The sequence below is a fragment of the Pteropus vampyrus genome, unplaced genomic scaffold, assembly GCF_000151845.1.
Source record: "Pteropus vampyrus isolate Shadow unplaced genomic scaffold, Pvam_2.0 Scaffold327, whole genome shotgun sequence".
Taxonomy (NCBI): domain Eukaryota; kingdom Metazoa; phylum Chordata; class Mammalia; order Chiroptera; family Pteropodidae; genus Pteropus; species Pteropus vampyrus.
In genome coordinates, this window is record NW_011889108.1 from 242,962 (window position 1) to 261,843 (window position 18,882).

General features: G+C 50.0%; 1 protein-coding gene across 3 annotated transcripts in view; it reads right to left on the reverse strand.

Moving 5' to 3' along the window:
- Window positions 1-1,060: 1,060 nt before the first annotated feature.
- The window catches only part of PYGB (glycogen phosphorylase B), a 55,486-nt gene continuing 37,664 nt past the window's right edge, over window positions 1,061-18,882 (reverse strand). The window contains exons 10-21 of one of the 3 annotated variants that reach the window (XM_011378001.1): window positions 18,023-18,169; window positions 17,085-17,248; window positions 15,858-15,972; window positions 15,154-15,255; window positions 14,116-14,263; window positions 10,770-10,828; window positions 8,875-9,016; window positions 6,920-7,127; window positions 5,440-5,574; window positions 4,106-4,172; window positions 2,437-2,589; window positions 1,061-1,507 (exon numbers count right to left, since the gene is read on the reverse strand). In XM_011378001.1, the coding sequence (XP_011376303.1) occupies window positions 2,437-2,589; window positions 4,106-4,172; window positions 5,440-5,574; window positions 6,920-7,127; window positions 8,875-9,016; window positions 10,770-10,828; window positions 14,116-14,263; window positions 15,154-15,255; window positions 15,858-15,972; window positions 17,085-17,248; window positions 18,023-18,169 (1,440 nt within the window). In that variant the 3' untranslated portion in view covers window positions 1,061-1,507. Of the gene's footprint in view, window positions 2,590-4,105; window positions 4,173-5,439; window positions 5,575-6,919; window positions 7,128-8,874; window positions 9,017-10,769; window positions 10,829-14,115; window positions 14,264-15,153; window positions 15,256-15,857; window positions 15,973-17,084; window positions 17,249-18,022; window positions 18,170-18,882 lie in introns of all 3 variants that reach the window. The other 2 variants (XM_011378000.1, XM_023522039.1) reach the window with 2 other exon arrangements.

Sequence of the window (18,882 nt, forward strand, 5' to 3'; positions counted from 1 at the left end):
AGAGGCTCTGAGTAACACTAAAACATCACGTGCCTGCCTGGCCTGGGAAGCCTTCATGAGACTGGCGTGCTCTTCTGGCTTTGTCACGGAGGCTCAAAGTCAAGTTCCCACACCATTTCAGCCAAAGAAGTGGGTGTGACTTGCTCATACTGCTTCAGACCTGCCTGCTCTGCCTGTGCTCAAGTCTCAGCGTTTGTTTGTTTTTTTTCTTTATAACCTGTAATCTATTTGAGTTGCTTCAGATCCCTTTGGAGGGGAATGAGATAGGATTTAAAGTAAAAAATACACACTTTTAATTTTTTTTATAGGTGCCTGAGAGGCTGATTTAAGAAGAAGCATAAAAAGAGAACAGTGAGCAGGAAGTTGCTGGGTCATTGTCAGTTAATCAGGTCCAAAGGCCCTTAACTAGTGATTTCTTAGTTTATTATAAACCTTGGTCCAAGCAACTAAGCTTAAAATGTGGGTTAGGGCCCATCTTTGATGTGTTACGAAATCAATGTGTGGTCAGGACCAGTCCTTTAAAAAAAAAAAGGTGGCAATAGCTGTAAAGTGGTTACATTTAAGCATCCTGGGAGCTGCAGGATAGGGACAGGGAGCTTACATTCCCAGAGCACATCTCATGGCCCCCCAGTCCCCAGGAGAGCATCTCAATGTCACCACCCCCAGCAGGGGTCTACTGTGCTACAAGGTCCCATAGTTCTCAGTGTCTTTAGGTTACAGCCCCAAGTTCATGTTCCTCCTGGTTTTTGATTCAACTTGCAAGCTATATAATTTGGGAGGAAATATTTTAGTCCCTAGGGCATTCTACCTTCCAGAGCCAAGAGTGAGTAGCAGAAGATGGGTGCGAAAAGGAACCAATAAAATTAATAGCAAAAAATGCCAAGTGGCTAGATTTCACAATTCTTTGAAGAGCTAACTCTTAAGCCCCACAACAGCTGGGATGAGAGAATTTTCTGTCCTCAATCCCAGAACGATGGGCCATAATTTAGCCCAGCCCTTCATTACCAGGGAAACACTGAGGCCTCCCCAGGCCAGCACAGAGAGAAACGCAGAGGCTGGGTCAACCAAGCATGGGCAAGAAGGTTTAATCAGTTTCTCAAACAATGGGCAGTAACAGCGAATGGCAGGCACAGTGACGGTCACACACAGCCTAAGGGATTGGAGAGCGGAGGGTGTTGGGGGTGCAACCACAGAGCCCAGTGGCTTTGGTAAAGTGTGTACTTAAGCAAGTCCTTCATGGCCTGATTCTGTGAACAGTCAGGGATGAGGGCAGAGCCTGTGATGCCCAGACGCAGTATGCAAGGAGGCAGAGCCCCTGGAAGGGCACTTCTGTCCAACATCGCCAATTACCCCATGATGAAGGGTGCCACCTGGTGCTCCTTGCTCTCCCCTCTGGGCAGCTGAGGAGCTCACTCGCCCTTCCTGGTACCAGCCTGCTGTCCAGGCAGAGTGGAAAGTGGGCTGTCCTCTGGGCCCACTCAGTCCTTTTCCAGAGCAGGTTGTCGCACTGGTGGAAAAGGAGGGAGAAGGGAGGCCAGCCTTGTGTGTAAGACAGAAAATGAACCCTCCAGAACAGAGCAGGGGCACAGGGTGCAGGTCTGCAGCAGGGGCTGGGCATCCAGCCTCCCTCAGCAGAGGCAGCGACCCTGCCCCAAGCCCCCACAGCCAGGTGAAAAAACCAGAATTCCTTCCTCTGATTTGAAATTCCAAAAGTATAATTTTTAGTTGCTAAAACAAAAAAAAGCTTCAGTTAGTTTCATTTCCTTGTGAAGCTAACTTTTTGTCAGCCAGTGTTATCCTAACCAAAGCCCCTTAAAGCCTAGACACAGGTGTCTTCCCCAATGTCGCCCTTAGTCATCCTGGGGCCCCTTTATCTGATCAGTGCAGAAGCCCTGGGTCAGAGCATCCCCAGGGCAGCTGTAAAGACACGATCTGGAGCATTGGACCCTCCCAGCAATGCTAGGAGGCAGAGCTGGGCCAGGGAGGACTTGAGGGGCCACCCAAGTGCTGCAGAAACACACTTCTCCAGGCTTTGCCATGGCCATTTGCCCAGACCCCAGGATCCAGAGGTTCAAAACTTAAAACAAGCTCCCAACAAGGTGTCTGTAAGGTCTCAGAAGAGCTTAGCAGGCAGCTCCACCTTCCCCAGTTCTGTGGGGATGGTGGGCTACAGCTGTGGGGCCCGCTAGTCAGTGCTGTGAGCTCTGCTTTCCTACCACAGACCAGGCAGCATCTCACTCTTAGCACTTTTCCTTCCTTGTCCATCCATCCCTGCACTTCCTCAATCCTAAACTACTACCATAATCCCCATATCCCACCCTGAACACAGCACTAAAAAAAGCAGGGACCACTGGCTGCTGGCTAAGTGCTTAGAAAATGGCATGAGGTACAGTCAACAAGAAAACAAAAGCCTACTGGTCCCCACTGTGCTAGTACCTAGTCTTTGGGGAGGTTGGGGGGTGGGATCTGCAGGTCACAGGGCTCCACACCCCAAATGTCCCGGGCGTACTCCGTGATGGTCCGGTCACTGGAGAACTTGCCCGAGCAGGCAATGTTCTTGATGACCTTCTTGGTCCACTCCTTGGGATTCTGCAAAGAAAAGAAGATGCTGAGTAACCTCAAGCACAATAGAGCCTATGCTTCCAGAACTTGAGGATATTCCCAGATGAACTCTTAGCTCTCCTTCTGGGTAGTCTAGATGGAAGAGGAGAAAATGACCATCATAGCTCACTGAAGAGGGGCCCCGACTACCAGAAAAGCTACCAAATGACTAGGCAGAAGAGACCAGGAACCTGAGAAGGTCCTGGCCCTTAAAATGCTCCATCTCCCACTAGAGTATGGCCCACACAACAAAGAGAGAAATGCCACCAGGTATTTGCCACCAGGCAGATCCAATTCCTCTTGGAAATGGCCAAGAAGACTCCTTCTGCCCAGAGCCTCCCAGAGGTTGGCAGCTGTCCTCAGCACCCACACCTGGAGAGGCCTCCCCGAAAGGGCCACTCTCCTTGAGGCCCAGTTTAAGGGAAGCAAAGGTTCCATCCAGAGCCCCACCAGTCACTCTTTTTCCACACCCTACCCTGTTCTTTCTCAGAAGGGAACATCAGGAGCTGTTTCCCCAAGTGCAGGCTGTGACAGCAGCTTCCTAAGGACAGGGGCCCCAAACTTGCAACAAATCAGATGCACAAATCCCTGAGGCCTCATCCAAGAAGAACCTGCTTAAATAGTTTGGGGAAATAAACTATCTTGACCCAAGATTCTGTACTGTCACACCACTGTCACCAGTGTCCTCTCCCACTGCATCCTCCATGGGGTGCACAGGTAGGACACCCAGGAAATCCCAGAAAGGGGAAGGAAGCAGGCACCAAGGGCCAACCTCCTTCACCTCCCCCAGCTTAGGACCTGGGTCTTCCCATGAGATCCCATGTGGACTCCCTGTGGGCCACACTAAGATGAGACACCAGTCTCACAGGGTTGCCATGTGCAGCCAGGAATATACTCCACACAGAAGCCTGAGATTCATGTTCTCTCCTTGTCCTTAACTACCAAGTAGAGATCTGGCTCCAGCATCCCTGCCTTGGAAACTCTGCTCCTTACAGGTAGCTACAAGTCCCTCTACTGAATACTGAAGCTTTTACCTTTCCAAATCGTTCATGGTCTCACTTAAACATGCTTTCTGTGTGCGCACCAGGCCTATCTCTTATTTTGGACCAGTCTCTGCACCCACTCCTCCATGTCCCCCTAATCACACCTGCATGGGGTGGTCAGACTGCAGGCTGGGGCACAGCCCATCCCCAACCCCTCTGCAGGGAAAACTTGGGTGAACAGCAGCCTGGCCCCAAGGAGTCATGAGGTACAGCATGGCAGACAGGAGCAAGGGGACAGCTAAGACAGACAGCCCCTGAGTGGAAGATGATAAAGAAGCACGGGCACAGGACGGCTTGAACCCAGGATGCAGCTCAGCTTGCCAGGCTCCCAGCCACCCCACTCTAGGCCACAAGGTGAACTGTGACCTCCCAAGACTAGCCCAAGACAGTAGGATGCAGATGTGCCTCACTGTTTCCCCACTAGGGCCACCTCCACCAGTTCTGGGGCCCGAGAACCTTACCTGGTACAGCTGGTCCACCTGGGCCTGGCATGCCATGTATGCTTCATAATCTGCAAAAACCTTGAACCTGAAACAGGAGACAGGAGATCAGGAAACCAGGCCGCAGTTGTCTGTATCCTCACGCTCTGGGGTGATGGAGCCCACCTGGCCACAGAGGCTGCACTGTGAGCAACACTTTTGTCTTGAGGACACTTCTCAAAAAGTCTTATTTTAACCCAATGGTCCTTTAAAGAAACTGCTGTTTATAATGCACTCTCCTCATGCACATGGGTTAGAGCTGCACAGCTGAGAGGCTTCCTGCCTTTCACCTCCTGTGGGAGGGGGACAGGAATGGCAGGCAACAAACAGGCTCTATGTGCCTGTCTGTTTTCAGGTCTAACTGGGCTGAGAACTGGTGATGTAGGAAAAGTATGTTCTGGAAAAAAAATGTAGGATTTATGAATACAGAAATGCATTTTTGTTTACAATTGAGTCAGAAACACAATTCATAAAACTATTAAAAGTCTTTCCCTGATCACAGACCTCAGCCAGAGCCAAACTCCCAGCTCCAGCACCTATGTGGTTATGATCTGATTTGGCTGAAGCCAGAGGACAGCATTCATTAAAATGAAACAGATGAAACTAACCCAGACACAACTAACTGAAAGTGGAACAGGGGTCAATTCTCAGCATTCACCAGACTCAATTTTTACCAACAGAGTGGAGCAAAGAACTGTGAAGATGGCAAATGGCACTGCCAACCTGTTCCAAGTTAGTAAGTCTGTAACTGAAGGTGAGTTATATTCATGTATCAATTTAATTGTAATAAAACACTACACTGCAATTTATGCTATAAGTTATTTTCATCATTTTAACCACTTTGTGTCACTATGAACCCACATTTGCTCCAAGGTCATACTCAACCCCTACTTGCCTCCCAGAGGTTTCTGTGTCCTGTCCACACTCCCCCTCTTATTGGAGAGGGCTCAAGAATCACCTCCAATCAGCCCATGTGATACCACTTCCTGCTTATTGCACCAATCCGGGTGGTCAGCTGGTGCTGGGGGCCTGGGGCTAGACCATGCAGCTGGTAATTCCCACCACTAAGACCCCCCCCAGAGCCCACCAAGCACCATCAGTGGCCACTGCAAGCTTTGGCCCTGGGCGTAGCAGAACTTCTCCAGGTCCATGGCCTCAGGATCTGCCCATGGGCTGAGGTTGGGGAAGGGTGGGAACAAGCCTCACCAAGGTAAGATTTCACTCCCAACAAAGGCAGGCTTCAGCCCACCAACGAACTCATCTATCTGACTCGTTGGTAGGGAGGGACATAGGGACCAAAGGGAGGCCAGTCCTACCTGTCATGGTTCATCAGCATATTGACAACATCCTTGAAGCAGTCTGGCTCCTTGGGAGAGAAGAAGCCACTGCTGATCTGGTCCACAGCCTGTCTCAGCTCTGGCAGACGGTCATAGTACTCTTGGGCATGGTACCTGTGGGGAGGTGGGTCAAGTTAGCTGCCAGCTCAGTATCTCCAAGCTGCAGCCTCATGACAGGCGATGGGCACACCCCTGGCCCAGCACTGCCCCAGGCTCCAGCTGGCCTGGCAAGGCGGCTGCTAGCCATGTGGGCTGCTAGGCCCTGGAGGGGGAGTGATGTGCTATGAGTGCAAATCCCACCTGCTCCCTTTACTGTTTATAGAACTGTAGTCCCTGAATACACACAATGACACAAATGGCTCCATCATATTCCCATGAGAGAGGGCTCCTTAAGAACTTACAGTGTTCTGCATCTCCACCCTGCCCTCCTGCCCCTGCCCCCAACACCCTCCCTGTTGCCCTTCCCACTCCTGGCCCCAACTCTGTGGACCCAGCAAGTCCATGGCCATCAGGAAGTCTGGGAAAGGGAGGAATCTGGCAGATGTGTACATCCCAGGACATAGGGATGGGGCACAAAGAGCCCAAATGAGGTGGGTAGAAAAGGGCAGGTATATGCTCTCAGGTTGATAAGGACATAGTTCTGACTTCTTGGGTAACATTTTGTTTTTATTCATCTGGTGCCTGAGGCCTCACCATCTCCCCTGAGGGCTTTTAGGCAATTAGGCATCACTACCTTTTCTTTTAATTATTGCTCAGAATTAGGCCAGGGCCAGGACTCAAGAGTATCCAAGGTCATGAAAAATGAGGAAAGGTTGAGAAACTGTCAGAGACCAGAGGGGGTGCCTTGGATTCTCAGATCCTGGGACAGAAAATAATAAGACATTTATGGGGAAAAGGTGAAATAAAGTATGGACTTTAATAAATAAAAGCATAATACTATTGGTTGATTAATTTTGACAGTGTTCCACACTAATTAGTAAGGTGTAAGCAACAGGGAATATTGGAAGAATATGTGGAATTCTCTGTATTGTCTTTGCAACATTTCTGTAAATTTAAAACTATTTCTAGAAAAAAAAAGGTTATTTTAGAAATTAGGCCAGGGAATCTCAGCAGTGAGCCAGTCTCAAATCCCCAAATCAGTCAAGAGTGTTCAGGGCCCTGTCCATGAGGGATCCCCTCAGAAACCAGAGCCTTTCACTCTTTTGAAAACGCTTGGTCTGGACCTTTCAGACTGGACCATGAAGAAGCACAGAGCAGCCAGCTCTCGCCCAAACAGGCCTCCCTGGACAGCCTACTTGGTGCTCTGGAAGTGAGCAGACAAGGCCAGTGTGCCCACAGCCATCCATCCCCCACTCTCTGGGTGGGCATTCACCCCAGCAAGCAGAAGCCTGGCCTGAGAGCCCTTCTTGGCCCTCCGTGGGGCTCTAGGCAGGATGCTGCCATGGGGAGGGGCACACACCCTTTCTGGTCTAGGGCCTCGATATCTTCCACCTGCAGGCCAAAGATGAAGAGGTTCTCGGCCCCAGCTTCCTCAGCCATCTCCACGTTGGCACCATCCATGGTGCCGATGGTGAGGGCCCCATTGAGCATGAACTTCATGTTGCCTGTGCCCGAGGCCTCAGTGCCCGCAGTGGAGATCTGCTGTGACAGGTCAGCAGCAGGGATCACTGAGGGAGATAACACAAGAAGGTATGTCAGCCACCAACTACTCAAACATGAGCCATGGGACAGCAAGAAACACTTTGCTCCCTGTAAAAGCTCTCCTTGATCCACGGCGACCTGAGGCAGAGGGCCCAAGAGGGGTCTCCTGAGAAGCCCCGCAGATGGCAAAGGACCTATGTTCTGGAAACTTCCAGGGACTAGGACCCAATCAAAGCCTGCTGGGGTCCCTGGTCCTGGCCTGTTGGTGTTATCATTCTGATTCATCCCAATACCACTTTTGTCTTATATAAGCCGGCCCATAAGGCTCTTTAGATCACTTCAAGAGGAATCTGGACTCTTATGGAACCAGAAGACTAAAAACGGGGGGCAGCAATTTCCTTGTGTTAACATGCACAGGAGTTACTCTGTGCTGTATGCAGAGAGAGCCCTGCACCTTCTGCAGAGCACCGGTTCCCTGTCCTACCTGCCCTGGCATCCCTGCTCCCACATCCTCAGCTCATCTGTGGAGCTGATGCTTCCCTGACCCAATGGCTGGCACTCAAAGCCAGCAAGACCAGAGCCCAGCTCTTCTTAAAGGTCAAGCCCAGGTGTCAGGGCAGATGTCAGACACAGACATCTCAGCCTTCATATAGGCCTGCCCCATGCGCAGAGGGACACAGTAAATGTGACAGTGGACATGTTGCCACAGCAAGTCCAAGAGCTGGGGGAGAATGTAGGGGCCCTGATCCTAAGTCTGAGGCCCCAGACTGGGCACCCCAAAGGTCGGTTATAAAGAAGCCTGCCCCAAATAACAGTGTAAGGGCAGTTCCAAGCAGCAATGGCTGTAAGACGTGTTAGAAACTCAGTGAAGGACTAACCACAACACCAACTGAACCACACATGGTCCACGGCAGTGGGGACCACAGGGATGGTTCTGATGAACCGGCCAAGCTGGCAGGAGGAGGGAACACATCAGCCTACACATCTTTACTCAGCCAAAGCACAGGAAGCAGCAAGTGGTCTGTCTGAATCACAGAAGTGCCTGCTCCTTGGTGCCAGAATTTCAGGCTCAGCTTTCTGCCATAAGGTTAGACAGACACTTCCCCACCAGGGTCTCCAGAAAGCAACCAGTTTTGAAAGGGCCATCCAGATCAGGAAAGCATGCTCCAAGGCACATTTGGCTCTAGAACCTTCTTCAGAACCTTCTCCAAGCAGTAGCACACATCCTAGGCGAGTCTCCCCAAAACTCCCCAAGCTGGAGTGGCCCCAGACTGAACTCTCAATAGAGCAGGGAGAGACTTCAGGCCCTGAGCTGCCCTTGGAAAGGACAGAAGAGGCAGGTGCTGGCCCAGGTGAGAAGCAGGCAATGCTCTTGAGAGTGGGTGGTGATGAGCAGAAGCATCCTATGAGGATGTGGGAAGGATGGGGGAGAGAAGGGGAAGCCATGTGGAAGTGCATCCTGCCAGCAAGAGCAAACCCAGCAGCAGAAAGGCAAAACTGAGAGGCCATGGAGAGAGGAAAGGGGAGAGACAATGAGATCAGGATAGGAGTGAGAAAGTACAGAGACAAAGGACATCCAAGGCTGAGAGTAATTCTCCACACTTGAGGATGGATAGAGAGCTCCCCATAGCCTGTCAATGCTAGACCAAGGCACCCCTTTGGCTGGGGAGCCTGGTATCCAGGGCAGAATTAACCCCTAACGAGCAACGACCATCCACATTGCACCCAGGCAAGGGCAGGCTTTCCCATGTAATGCAGCCTCCCCGGGGCTACCTTTTTCGGCCAACGACACTCGGTAGTTCTCTAGGAAGATCACTTTGAGCCTGTCGCCCACAATTGGATCGTGGTTGACAACATCACTGATGGACGTGACCAGCTTGATGATCATCTTGGCCATGTGGTAACCAGGGGCTGCCTAGAAAGGGGGAGGAAGGTTCAGTATGAACACGCCTGTGCTTGGGGACTGGCATCATTACCGTTCGTCAGAGCCTGGTGCTGGACATGCTGAGGTCACACCTCACAGAGCGGCCCCCTGGTATCAGTGAGGAGTGGCTCTCCAGAGGGACTGAGGCCATAGGATCCTTACATGTCCTCCATATAATCTGGGAGACAGGACTCATGACAAAAGAACCTGTAACTCTACCCAGTGCGACACCCCACCTGCTCTCCCTCGGCTCTGATGGAGTGCATCCCATGAAGACCACCTCATCATGTGCAAAAATCTGTCAGTTTTAAGCTTGTTTTCTGATTCTAATCAGTTTTCAGAAATAAAAGGAACAGGACTGTTATAACTGACTACCAACTTTCAGAAATACAGAGAACTAAGGAACAAACTGTACCATACTGGAAGGATACAGTCAGAAAAAGCCAGTTGGGGACAACACGCCACTCAATTTTTATAACAAAGATAACTACAGGGTGCAAAAAAAGAGACATGGAGAAAACGTACAGATGGAGAGATTTAAAAGACAGCCAGCAATCATTATGCTAGCCCTAACCATGGTCCTGATTCAAATGAACTGCTGAATATATTTGTAATTCTAATATCTAGGTATGACAATGATCTTGTGTGGTGGTGTTCAAGAGTCTGTATGTACTGCAGTTTAGGGGGAAAAGACTGTGAGGACGTGTGGAGTCCTGAGGGGTAAAATGTCCTAATGTCTGTGGTTCACTGTGGAACAGCCCAGCAGAAGTGGATGTTCTACAGATTTTCCTGCTTTTCTCTAGGCTTGACATTTTTAATAATTAGAATTTTTAAAATTGTTTGAAAGTCCATATCTTGAAGACATACACACTGAAATACTGACACATGAAACAAGGTGATGTGTAGAACGTGCTCCAGAAATGGCAGGAGTTGGGTGAGGGCCCGAGACCAGACTGCGTGGGTGGGCGCTGCTGTCCAAAGCTGGTGAGCTTAATGAGGGGCACAAACCTCCCATCCACCTCCACACATGCTCCAATCAGAGTAGAGGAGCCTGGCTCCATCCCGTGGCCCCCATAAAGAAGACACTCCCCAGAGCAATTCACACTCTCTAATGACACCAGCCTGCTGGGGAAAAGTGGTAGAGGCTGGGCCACCAGCCCAAGACAGCAGAGTGTGATGGTGAGACCTGCCAATGCCTTGATGGCAATACGCTAGACTCCACAATAGTATGTGTAAAATATATGCTACTGTAAACAAAATGAAATAAGGCCAGGCTGAGCCTAGGGTAGGCTCACATTTGGTCAACGAAGCAGCCAGTGACCAGCATCCTCTCAACACATGAGTGGGAGGCGGGGTGCAAGCTGAGGACCAAAAGCTGGGCACAGTGTGGAAGGGTGGTGGTTATGCAGAGAAAAGGTACCACCCCACCAAATAGAGGGGCCAGCAAGCCCACGGGGGGCTGCCCTCAAGGCTGGGGACCCCCAATCTGATGCACTGAGCAGGTGCGGGTCACATCCAGCTCCTTCATATTGCTGAGCTGATGAAAATTAAACTGACTTGGCCCACAGTCACACCCAGAGGCCAAGAAACCTCCAGCATTCTGTGTGAATGCTGGCTCTAAGCTACTGCAGTGTCCAGCCCAGTGGGCAACTGGTGCCCAAGTCAGAACACAGTGACACTGCTGAAAAGCATGGTGATTTGTGCATTCTGAACAAATAACAAGCAAAGAGGACATCATCTCTACCTTGCCTCCGATCATGACAGTCCTGGGCACAAAGGCCTTGGCAGGGTCCTTCTTTATTCCTGCAGGACAAATAAGAGATTCAAGTGAGGCAACTGGAGCCAGAAAATCCCCTGCCCTATTACACACCAGTATCCTCAGAGGTCAACCTCGACACAGGTGGTAGGTAGTAGCCACTGGGCCCCACACACCCACCAGAAGAGGGACGAGGCCCCTAGATTCTGCACTTATGTCCCAGGGTGGTGAGAAAGGCCACCAGGAGCAGACTCTTCCAAAGTCTAACAGGAAAAGCTGCACCTCTATTTCCAGAACAGCCCAACAGAGGAGCCTGGTTTGGGTCTGGTCACTAGTACTCAAGGCCCTTGCACATGGTGAGCACTCGAAAAAGAGGTGACTTCAGGATTGTGGTAATGTCACTGTCAGTCCTCAAGGGTGTCAGGCAAGACCCCAAGTTCCCCCCCACTCCTTTCCTGAAGCTCTCCTGCACTGGGGCAGACAGAGGGTCAGGCTACAATGGCCAGCTCACCTTCAGTCTCAGCAAACTGAGGGTGTCCTAGCCAGGCCACTGGTTTTCAATTTCAGTGTGTTTGGGAGGTATCTACTCATGGGTGAGAGGCAGCCCTAGATATCATTCACTGGAGAGCCAGGAACCAGTCATAAGCAATATAGAGTTGTGGCTGACCTTTAGCATCTGATTTTTAGGTTCCAGTAGGAACATGGCTGTCCCTTACTTCTGAATCTTCCCACTTCCAGAAATCAGAATAACAGGGAAAAATAAAAACACAAACTACATTTTCACCAAAAGTAGAAAAGAGGAAAAACATGTGAACCCTAGACCATTAAACAAGTAGTGTCAGGTCATGAGGGTGGGTGGGGTACCGGGCTACAAATACAAGGGTCTTGGGAGCTGACCTCCCCAGAGGGGCCATGAGCATGACAGGGAAGGAGGCTCAAAGGGCTAGGGAGGCCAACCTCATCAGCACCTCTCCTATAGGGAAATTGCGGGAAGAGGATCTGACATCCTGGTGGACAGAGGCCCACAGGGCAGAAACCAAGGGAGCCAGGAAGAGGAGCATCCCGAGCCAGCTGGTCTCAGAAGATACAGAGGAGATGCAGCCACAAAGAGGCACCAGGCCCCGGGGAACCCTGCAGCTGCCTGGAGTCCCGTGCAGCTCCTGATGGTCATCCTGGGCAGTATAGCTCACTCATCTAGGAGTGATAATCATGAACACAGCTTCTCTTCAGACAGGGGGAAGTAGAACCAACCTCCCTGTCATCCAACCTACAATGACTGTCAATGTGGAAAGGGGACCAAAAAGCCAAAATACAAGACCTCAGAAGAGGGCAAAACATGGAAGCACGTGAAGTGAGAATTGGCAGAACACAAAAGCAAAACTGCCACATGTAAATAAAACCTAATTACAGAAGCTAAGAGAGAGAGTAGACTCACCGAAGGCATAGCAGACACTCAGAGAATGGAAACAAAAAGACCAGAGAACCTAACAGAAAAGGAAAGACCTTTAGAAATATTCAGAGAGAAATCGACAGGCAAGGAGAGGTAGGTAGAAGAAACCTTCCCGCCCCCCTCGCCAGACTCTTAGAAGAAGAAAACCCAAATAATGGCACCAACAAATGTTTTAAACATATCTCAAGAAAACTTCCATGAAATAACGCAAGACAGCAATCGACATATTCAAAGAGCGCCCTCAGCATCAGGGAAACTGACCAACAGCAGCCAGCATCCACACAGGACAGTAAAATTAGCACAGACAGTGAGACCAGCTCATTTGTGAGACCAAAACACACCAGAACCCACTCTCTAGACAGAGGAGCACAGGGATCTAAAAGATGCTCAAGGAAAGAAAATGAACTGAGAATGTCACCTTCAAACCATCCTTCATACTGAAAGGCCAAAGACTGTCCTCAACAAGGAAAAACTCAGAGAGTGAGGTTCATGGGAGAGACGTCACGAACTAGTTAATCCAAGCAGGACTGCTTTGCAATTTCACTGGTGAGAACTGAATGTGTTCATCCACACACTAAGACAAAAACACGTTGAGGATGAGGATGGCAAAGCAGTGTCAATATCATATGACTGACCATGGAGAAAGCACCTGCACGCACATGCGCACATGCGCAGAGGCAGTGGGAGGTGAACGAGGAGGAACTGAGCACAAGCCCCTGACTGCCTCACTGGAACAACTGGGGATCACAGGGTGTCATTTACCGCCGACAAGCCCAGCAGGAGGAGTGCATGATGAAGTACAAAGGCACATACCAAGAGGTGACAGAGAGACTACTGACGTGAGGTAGGCCACAGAGAGAGGAAGGAAAGGGCACCCAGTGATTCATTGCTGTTCATAAACTGTGTTCAAGGAGGGGACTCAGGGATACCACTGGGGAAATGATGAAGAAAATACAGAAAATCATGACTGCAAAAGGAAAACATAGCAAATAAAACTGAACAAGGTCTCTGTGAATGACTTTCTGGCCAGCGAAATGTAGTGAAGTGCCTCTTTCAGCCACACACAGGAGGGTCCTCACCTGCAGCCTTCTCTGAAGGTTTGGGGTCAGAAGCATCAAAAACACTCAAGCCTAAATGTTATCTATCCTGTTACTCAACTATCTCACAAGGGACTGGATGCCTCTACCTGATGGAGCCTTACTGATAACAGGCGCTGTAATGTTCTTAAGAGGAGCTTTCTATTTTGAAAACAGTATCTGTGGTTCCTTCGGTATTCAAAATTAATGTTTACTTTATTATATTACAAAAACCTTAAAAATTAAGCTATTCCTTTAAGGTTTTATTATTATGTTTGTAAACCCGACAATTCTTCATATTTACTTTTAGAGGGTCTTTGATTCACATTTGCTCTCATGTTTAAATGCTACTTAAATATTTAAGGTACATATATAAATTTAACATACTATTTTGCTTTCTATAAGTATATGTTAAATGCCTCTAATAAGTAAAATCTTTCTAAATAACTCAAGACAAGTCTAATAAAGATGGCAAGTAAATTTAAAATAAAAGCTGAACTGAACATAAAGCCTAGCCTTCAAGTCTCATGAAGCTCCCTCACATCGGGCCCCACGCTGACTACCTGAGGCCCCTTCTGAGGCATTTAACTGTTTGCCTGCCTCATGTAGCTCAGGTCTGTACCCCAACCAGGCTGGAGACAGAGCTCACCTTTCACTCCTTTGTAAGTACTCTGGCACTGAGTACATAGAAAAACATAAAACTATTGCTTAAAATAAATGTGTGATGTCACACACAGTCCTCTCTTCTCCCAAATGTGTGAGGAAAAGGCCCCGGGGCGAGCTAGTGAGAGCGAGCAGTTGCACTCACGGTTGTACAGGGTGATGATGTGCAAGCAGTTCAGCAGCTGCCGCTTATACTCGTGGATCCTCTTCACATGGACGTCGAACATGGAAGAAGGGTTGATTCTCACCCTGTACTCCTTCTCCAGGAAGGCAGAGAACTTCAACTTATTTTCCTGGGGAGAATAAAGGGAAAGGACAGTTGGACGGTTCACAGGAACGAATCCCAATAACTCCCCAGCGTCCAACTAATGCTCAGCTTTCCACCTGGGCTGAGGTCTCTCTGTCCCTATGTCAGAAACGTGGCAGGGAGGGGGCTCCCAGGATGTTCGCTGCTGCCCCACAGGAAGAACATGGAGATTGGAAGACCAGAGCTGAGGGGCTGAGGGGTGGTGGCCATGTGAGAAGTGGGGGTGGGGAAAGCGTGATCTTTAAAGTGGATATGCACCACCACTGACAGAAATAAACGGAAAACTAGACCAAAAAGCAAACCTGAAGAAAAGCAAACGATAAGAAAAGCAGAATAAAAGGAAACCAGTGAGTGTGGCATACCAGGAGACAGATGGGTGCAGTCAAGGAGAGAAATGACTGAGGAGTGAGACACTTCAAAACTGAAGGGCTATTTCTGGGCATGGTGCAGAGGCAGGTTGGGGAGCACATGGTGTCTCGGGTCAGTCCTCGTTCTCCAACAAGGCTGCCACATTTGGTCTGAAAGGTCTCAGTGATCCCAGCCTGTGGAGCTGCGAGGCTGGCTGCAGTGCTGAGAGGCTCGGGTGCACAGACGTAAATCAGCTTTCCTAGCACTTCCCTCTAGACAAGCTTTTCCTATGGAACTTCGGGTGAAGGTGTTCTCAAGGCCACTTTGAGGGTCTACACTCACCTGCCCACCACCTGCCTGCCTGCCTGCTGCATGACCTGAGGTCAGCTAGGTCCCCATGTGAAAAGCTGAGTGGAGTAGATGGACTGTGTAGCTCCTGGGCCCCAACACCTGGAACAGGCAGGGCCGCTGCCCAGCCCCCAGTCGGAGGCAGCAGGGCCAGTTGCTGCGGTCTGCGCACGGGCCCACCTGCTTGGCCTTGGCCACGTCTCTGATGAGCGCCTCGTCACTGGCGAAGGGCAGCAGCTTCCTCAGCTGGCTCAGGTCGGTCAGGAAACCCTCCCCGATTTTCTGGAGAATCATAAAGGAAATGTTTCTCTCCGTTTCTGACACATCCTCCTGTCTTCTCACCCACGCCTCTGCCTTCAGCTCCCTTCTACTCACTCTGCCAATCTCAGCCCCCCTGTGCCTTCCCACCCAGGCAGCGTCCCTATGACAGGTCCTCACCCCCGACACCATACCCCCAGTAGCATCCTCAAGCCTAGCGCACCTCCTGGTATGTACGAAGGCTCATTTCCTTTTGTCCTGAGTGAGCATATATGAACAAGTCAATCAACTACCATGTTTCTGGCTCACAAAATCGCTCTAGCTGTGGGTCTATGGCTGCCGCTCGGTCAGACGGCCCTACCTCAGCCCTTCTCAAAGCCCAGGACTTCGCTTCTGAAGTCCTCCACAGGCCCCAGAGGCCACTGACCGACTGTCCAGCCTAGCCCAGCACTCTCATGTCCCAGGGCAGCAGCTGGACCCCACCTACTCTCATCCAGGAGCCACTCCTGGTCCACACACAAAGAAGCACGTTACTGCCTACTCTGTACCCTCTGACACAAGGCAGGCAGTAGCTGTGGCTCTAACTGTGCCCAAAGCTCCCCACTGACTCAGTGAGCCAATCTCACCTCCACAATGGTGTCAGCCAGCCCTGGGTTACACAGTAGCAGCCACCGTCGGGGCGTGATGCCATTTGTCTTATTCTGGAACTTCTCTGGCTCCAGCTCATAAAAATCCTTAAAACTAAAACCATTGAAAACAGGCAACAGTCACAAATGCTGTGTTCTGAACAAGGTGAGCAAGAACAGAAGGACCTTGTAAGGAAATTCCTGGAAGCTCCCAAAACTAAGCTCAGTTTTCCTGTTTTGTTTTCTAAAGAACACAGAGCAGTCAGCATATTTCATGCTCTCAGAACCATGGGCATGAAACACATGCTTTTTAATGCACCCCAGGGCTAGCTATCACTGCATAAGTAGCAGGACTTGACCAGCGTGATCATGACAGTAGAGAAATCAGGGCTCAGTTTCCTCATCTGTAAAATGGGGATCCTCCACTGATAAGTCTATTGTAGGGTTAAAGCCCTTGGGCAGGCCCTGGGAACACACAGGCCTCCTCATGGATAGACCTGGTCTAGGCCTGCCTAGCGCTCACGGAGATACAGGAATGGAAGGAACTCCACAATCACATCCCACCAAGAGGGGATGGAAAGCACAAGATCTGATCTAAGAATTCCTCCATTCTCACAGTGATGAGCTCTAGCCCACACCCTAACTTCCCCCTTACCTAAGTCAGGACACATATCCCCAGGTGAGGTGCTCATGGCACGGGGCCAGTGGCAGACGGCTCTAGGAGCAGAGGCTCTGCCTGAACAGATCAAGAATGTAGAAAATAAGAGTAGCCATTGGTGATAAGGAGAAGGCTCAGCAACCCAACATCACCTGCTGGCTGGTGTGCTTTGGACAGTTCAGCCATTGCCCACGAGGGCAACACAATAATGGTAGAGCAGTGGTCCCCAACCCTTCTGGCACCAGACACCAGTGCTCCTATGAGAATCTAATGTCTGATGATCTGAGGTGGAGTTGAGGCGGTGATACTAACACAGGGGGGCCTCTGCAAATACAGATGAAGCTTCGCTTGCTCGCCCACCCACTGCTCACCTCCTGCTGTGTGGCCAAGTTCCTAACAGGCCATGGACCAATACTAGTCCATGGCCTGGGGATTGGGGACCCCTGGTGTAGAGCATGTTCCATATGCCTCAGCCCCTGTGCATATGGGCAGCCAACAGTCCCTAGAAGCAGGTCTGGGGTCAGAAAGGAGGTACGCCCTGGCTCGGGGCAAACACTCTTCCCACTCACACTGACTGCTTCACGATCTCTGAGTGGATCCTCGCCACGCCATTGACAGCATGGGACCCAATCACACACAGGTGGGCCATGTTAATCCGCTTGCAGTCTCCTTCCTCAATCACAGACATCCTCCGCATGCGGTCCACATCTCCAGGAAACAGGGAAGCCACATGCTATTGCCAAGAAAGAGAGCTGTGAGCAGGAATGCAGGATATCCCACAGTGGCCCAGAGGCTCCCTGTGAAAAGTTATGTTTCCTCCAAGAAAATCCCAGAGCTGTTGTACCCTAGACCTGCACTCAAGTACCCTGGACGCACCTCTGTGAGCCACTCCTTCCACACTGCCTCAGCCCAGGGAAAAGCCTGGACCTGGCCTGAGGACTCAACAGAGTGGCTCTGTCAGTAGCAGATGAGGACCAGCGGTGCTAAGGTCATGCCATGTGACTTACAAGGAAAAGACAAGAATGTTGTCTCTGTTGGCCTAGGTGGGGTGTAACCACATTTTGACAGTGGAAATAGCTGCCTTTTCACTAAACAGTTAAAAAATGAACTATAATCACAGCTGAATTCTAAGTTCCCCTCGTTCTTGTACCCTTAATCTCTCCGCAGGTAACAAAGACAAATGGGGCTTCATTTCCAAAGCACCCAGTTGCTGCTCTGTCCTCTCAGGATAAAGGTCTCTGGCATTCCAGGAACAGACACTTAAACCTAACCCCAATAAGGAACAGGGATGTTTTAAAAAGACCTGAATCTACGACTCCCATGTACACAGCAGGGATTTAGGTGTGCAGACTAGCCAACAGCTCTGCCAGGTGACAGCCCGCAGACCGCAATGTCCTCTACACAGAGGCTATTCTGTTCAAGAAGTAACATGGAGGACAGAGGATGGCCCCTTGGTGCAAGTGTAGCCTACCATCCCTGCCCCCACCCCAACATGACTGGTGCTCACGTCCAGATGCCTCTGGTTAATGGCATAAATGATCTCCAGGTGCCGTGGTAGTAGTTTCTCAAACATGGACACAGGCCAGCGCTCCAAGGCCTCTGGCAGCACAGTATGGTTGGTGTATGCACAAGTGTTCTTTGTGATTTCCCAGGCCTGGAATATTACAGAACATTTCAGTGTGCTTTGTTTAGAAACAAGTAGCTCTTTTGCCAGATGCCTAAGCAAAGGGAAAGTCTAGGATCAAAGGCAGACATTCACCTCAAGAAAAGGGCCCAGCCAGCCACATGCCTCTGCTCTCTAGGGTATGTGGAGAACATTCCTCAAAACCTGCAGATGAGCCCCATACCCTTAACTTTCCCGACACGACCCACATACATTTTACATCCTGAACCAGCGCGCGCGCACACACGCACACACACACACATGCACACACGCACACACGCACACACACACAAACGAATAAAGCTTACCCTACTACCTAGAATCACCTGTTTCCTTTTTTTGTAAACAATTTTTTACTAGTAAACAAAACACAGTGCTGAACAGTTTTCTATTTTATTTCCACTAAACTGATTCACACCACAGTCTGGAGAACACTCATAAACTGTGTGGCCCTGCCCTTTCCTGGCCAGGAGTGGAAAGGACCCAGGTGGGGCTGCCCAGCCCCATCAGGTACACCCCAGGACCACAGAGGAGCTCTGGGTTCTATAAGTGGGGTAATATTTGTTTTATGGTTTCGCATGTTGATTTAATTAGACTAGGTAAAGAATACACCACTAACTAAAGAAAACAAACCTATGAAAATGTAAACAACTTATTTTTTAAAACTTAATACTTCTGGTTTTTTTTTTTAACCATGATTTCCA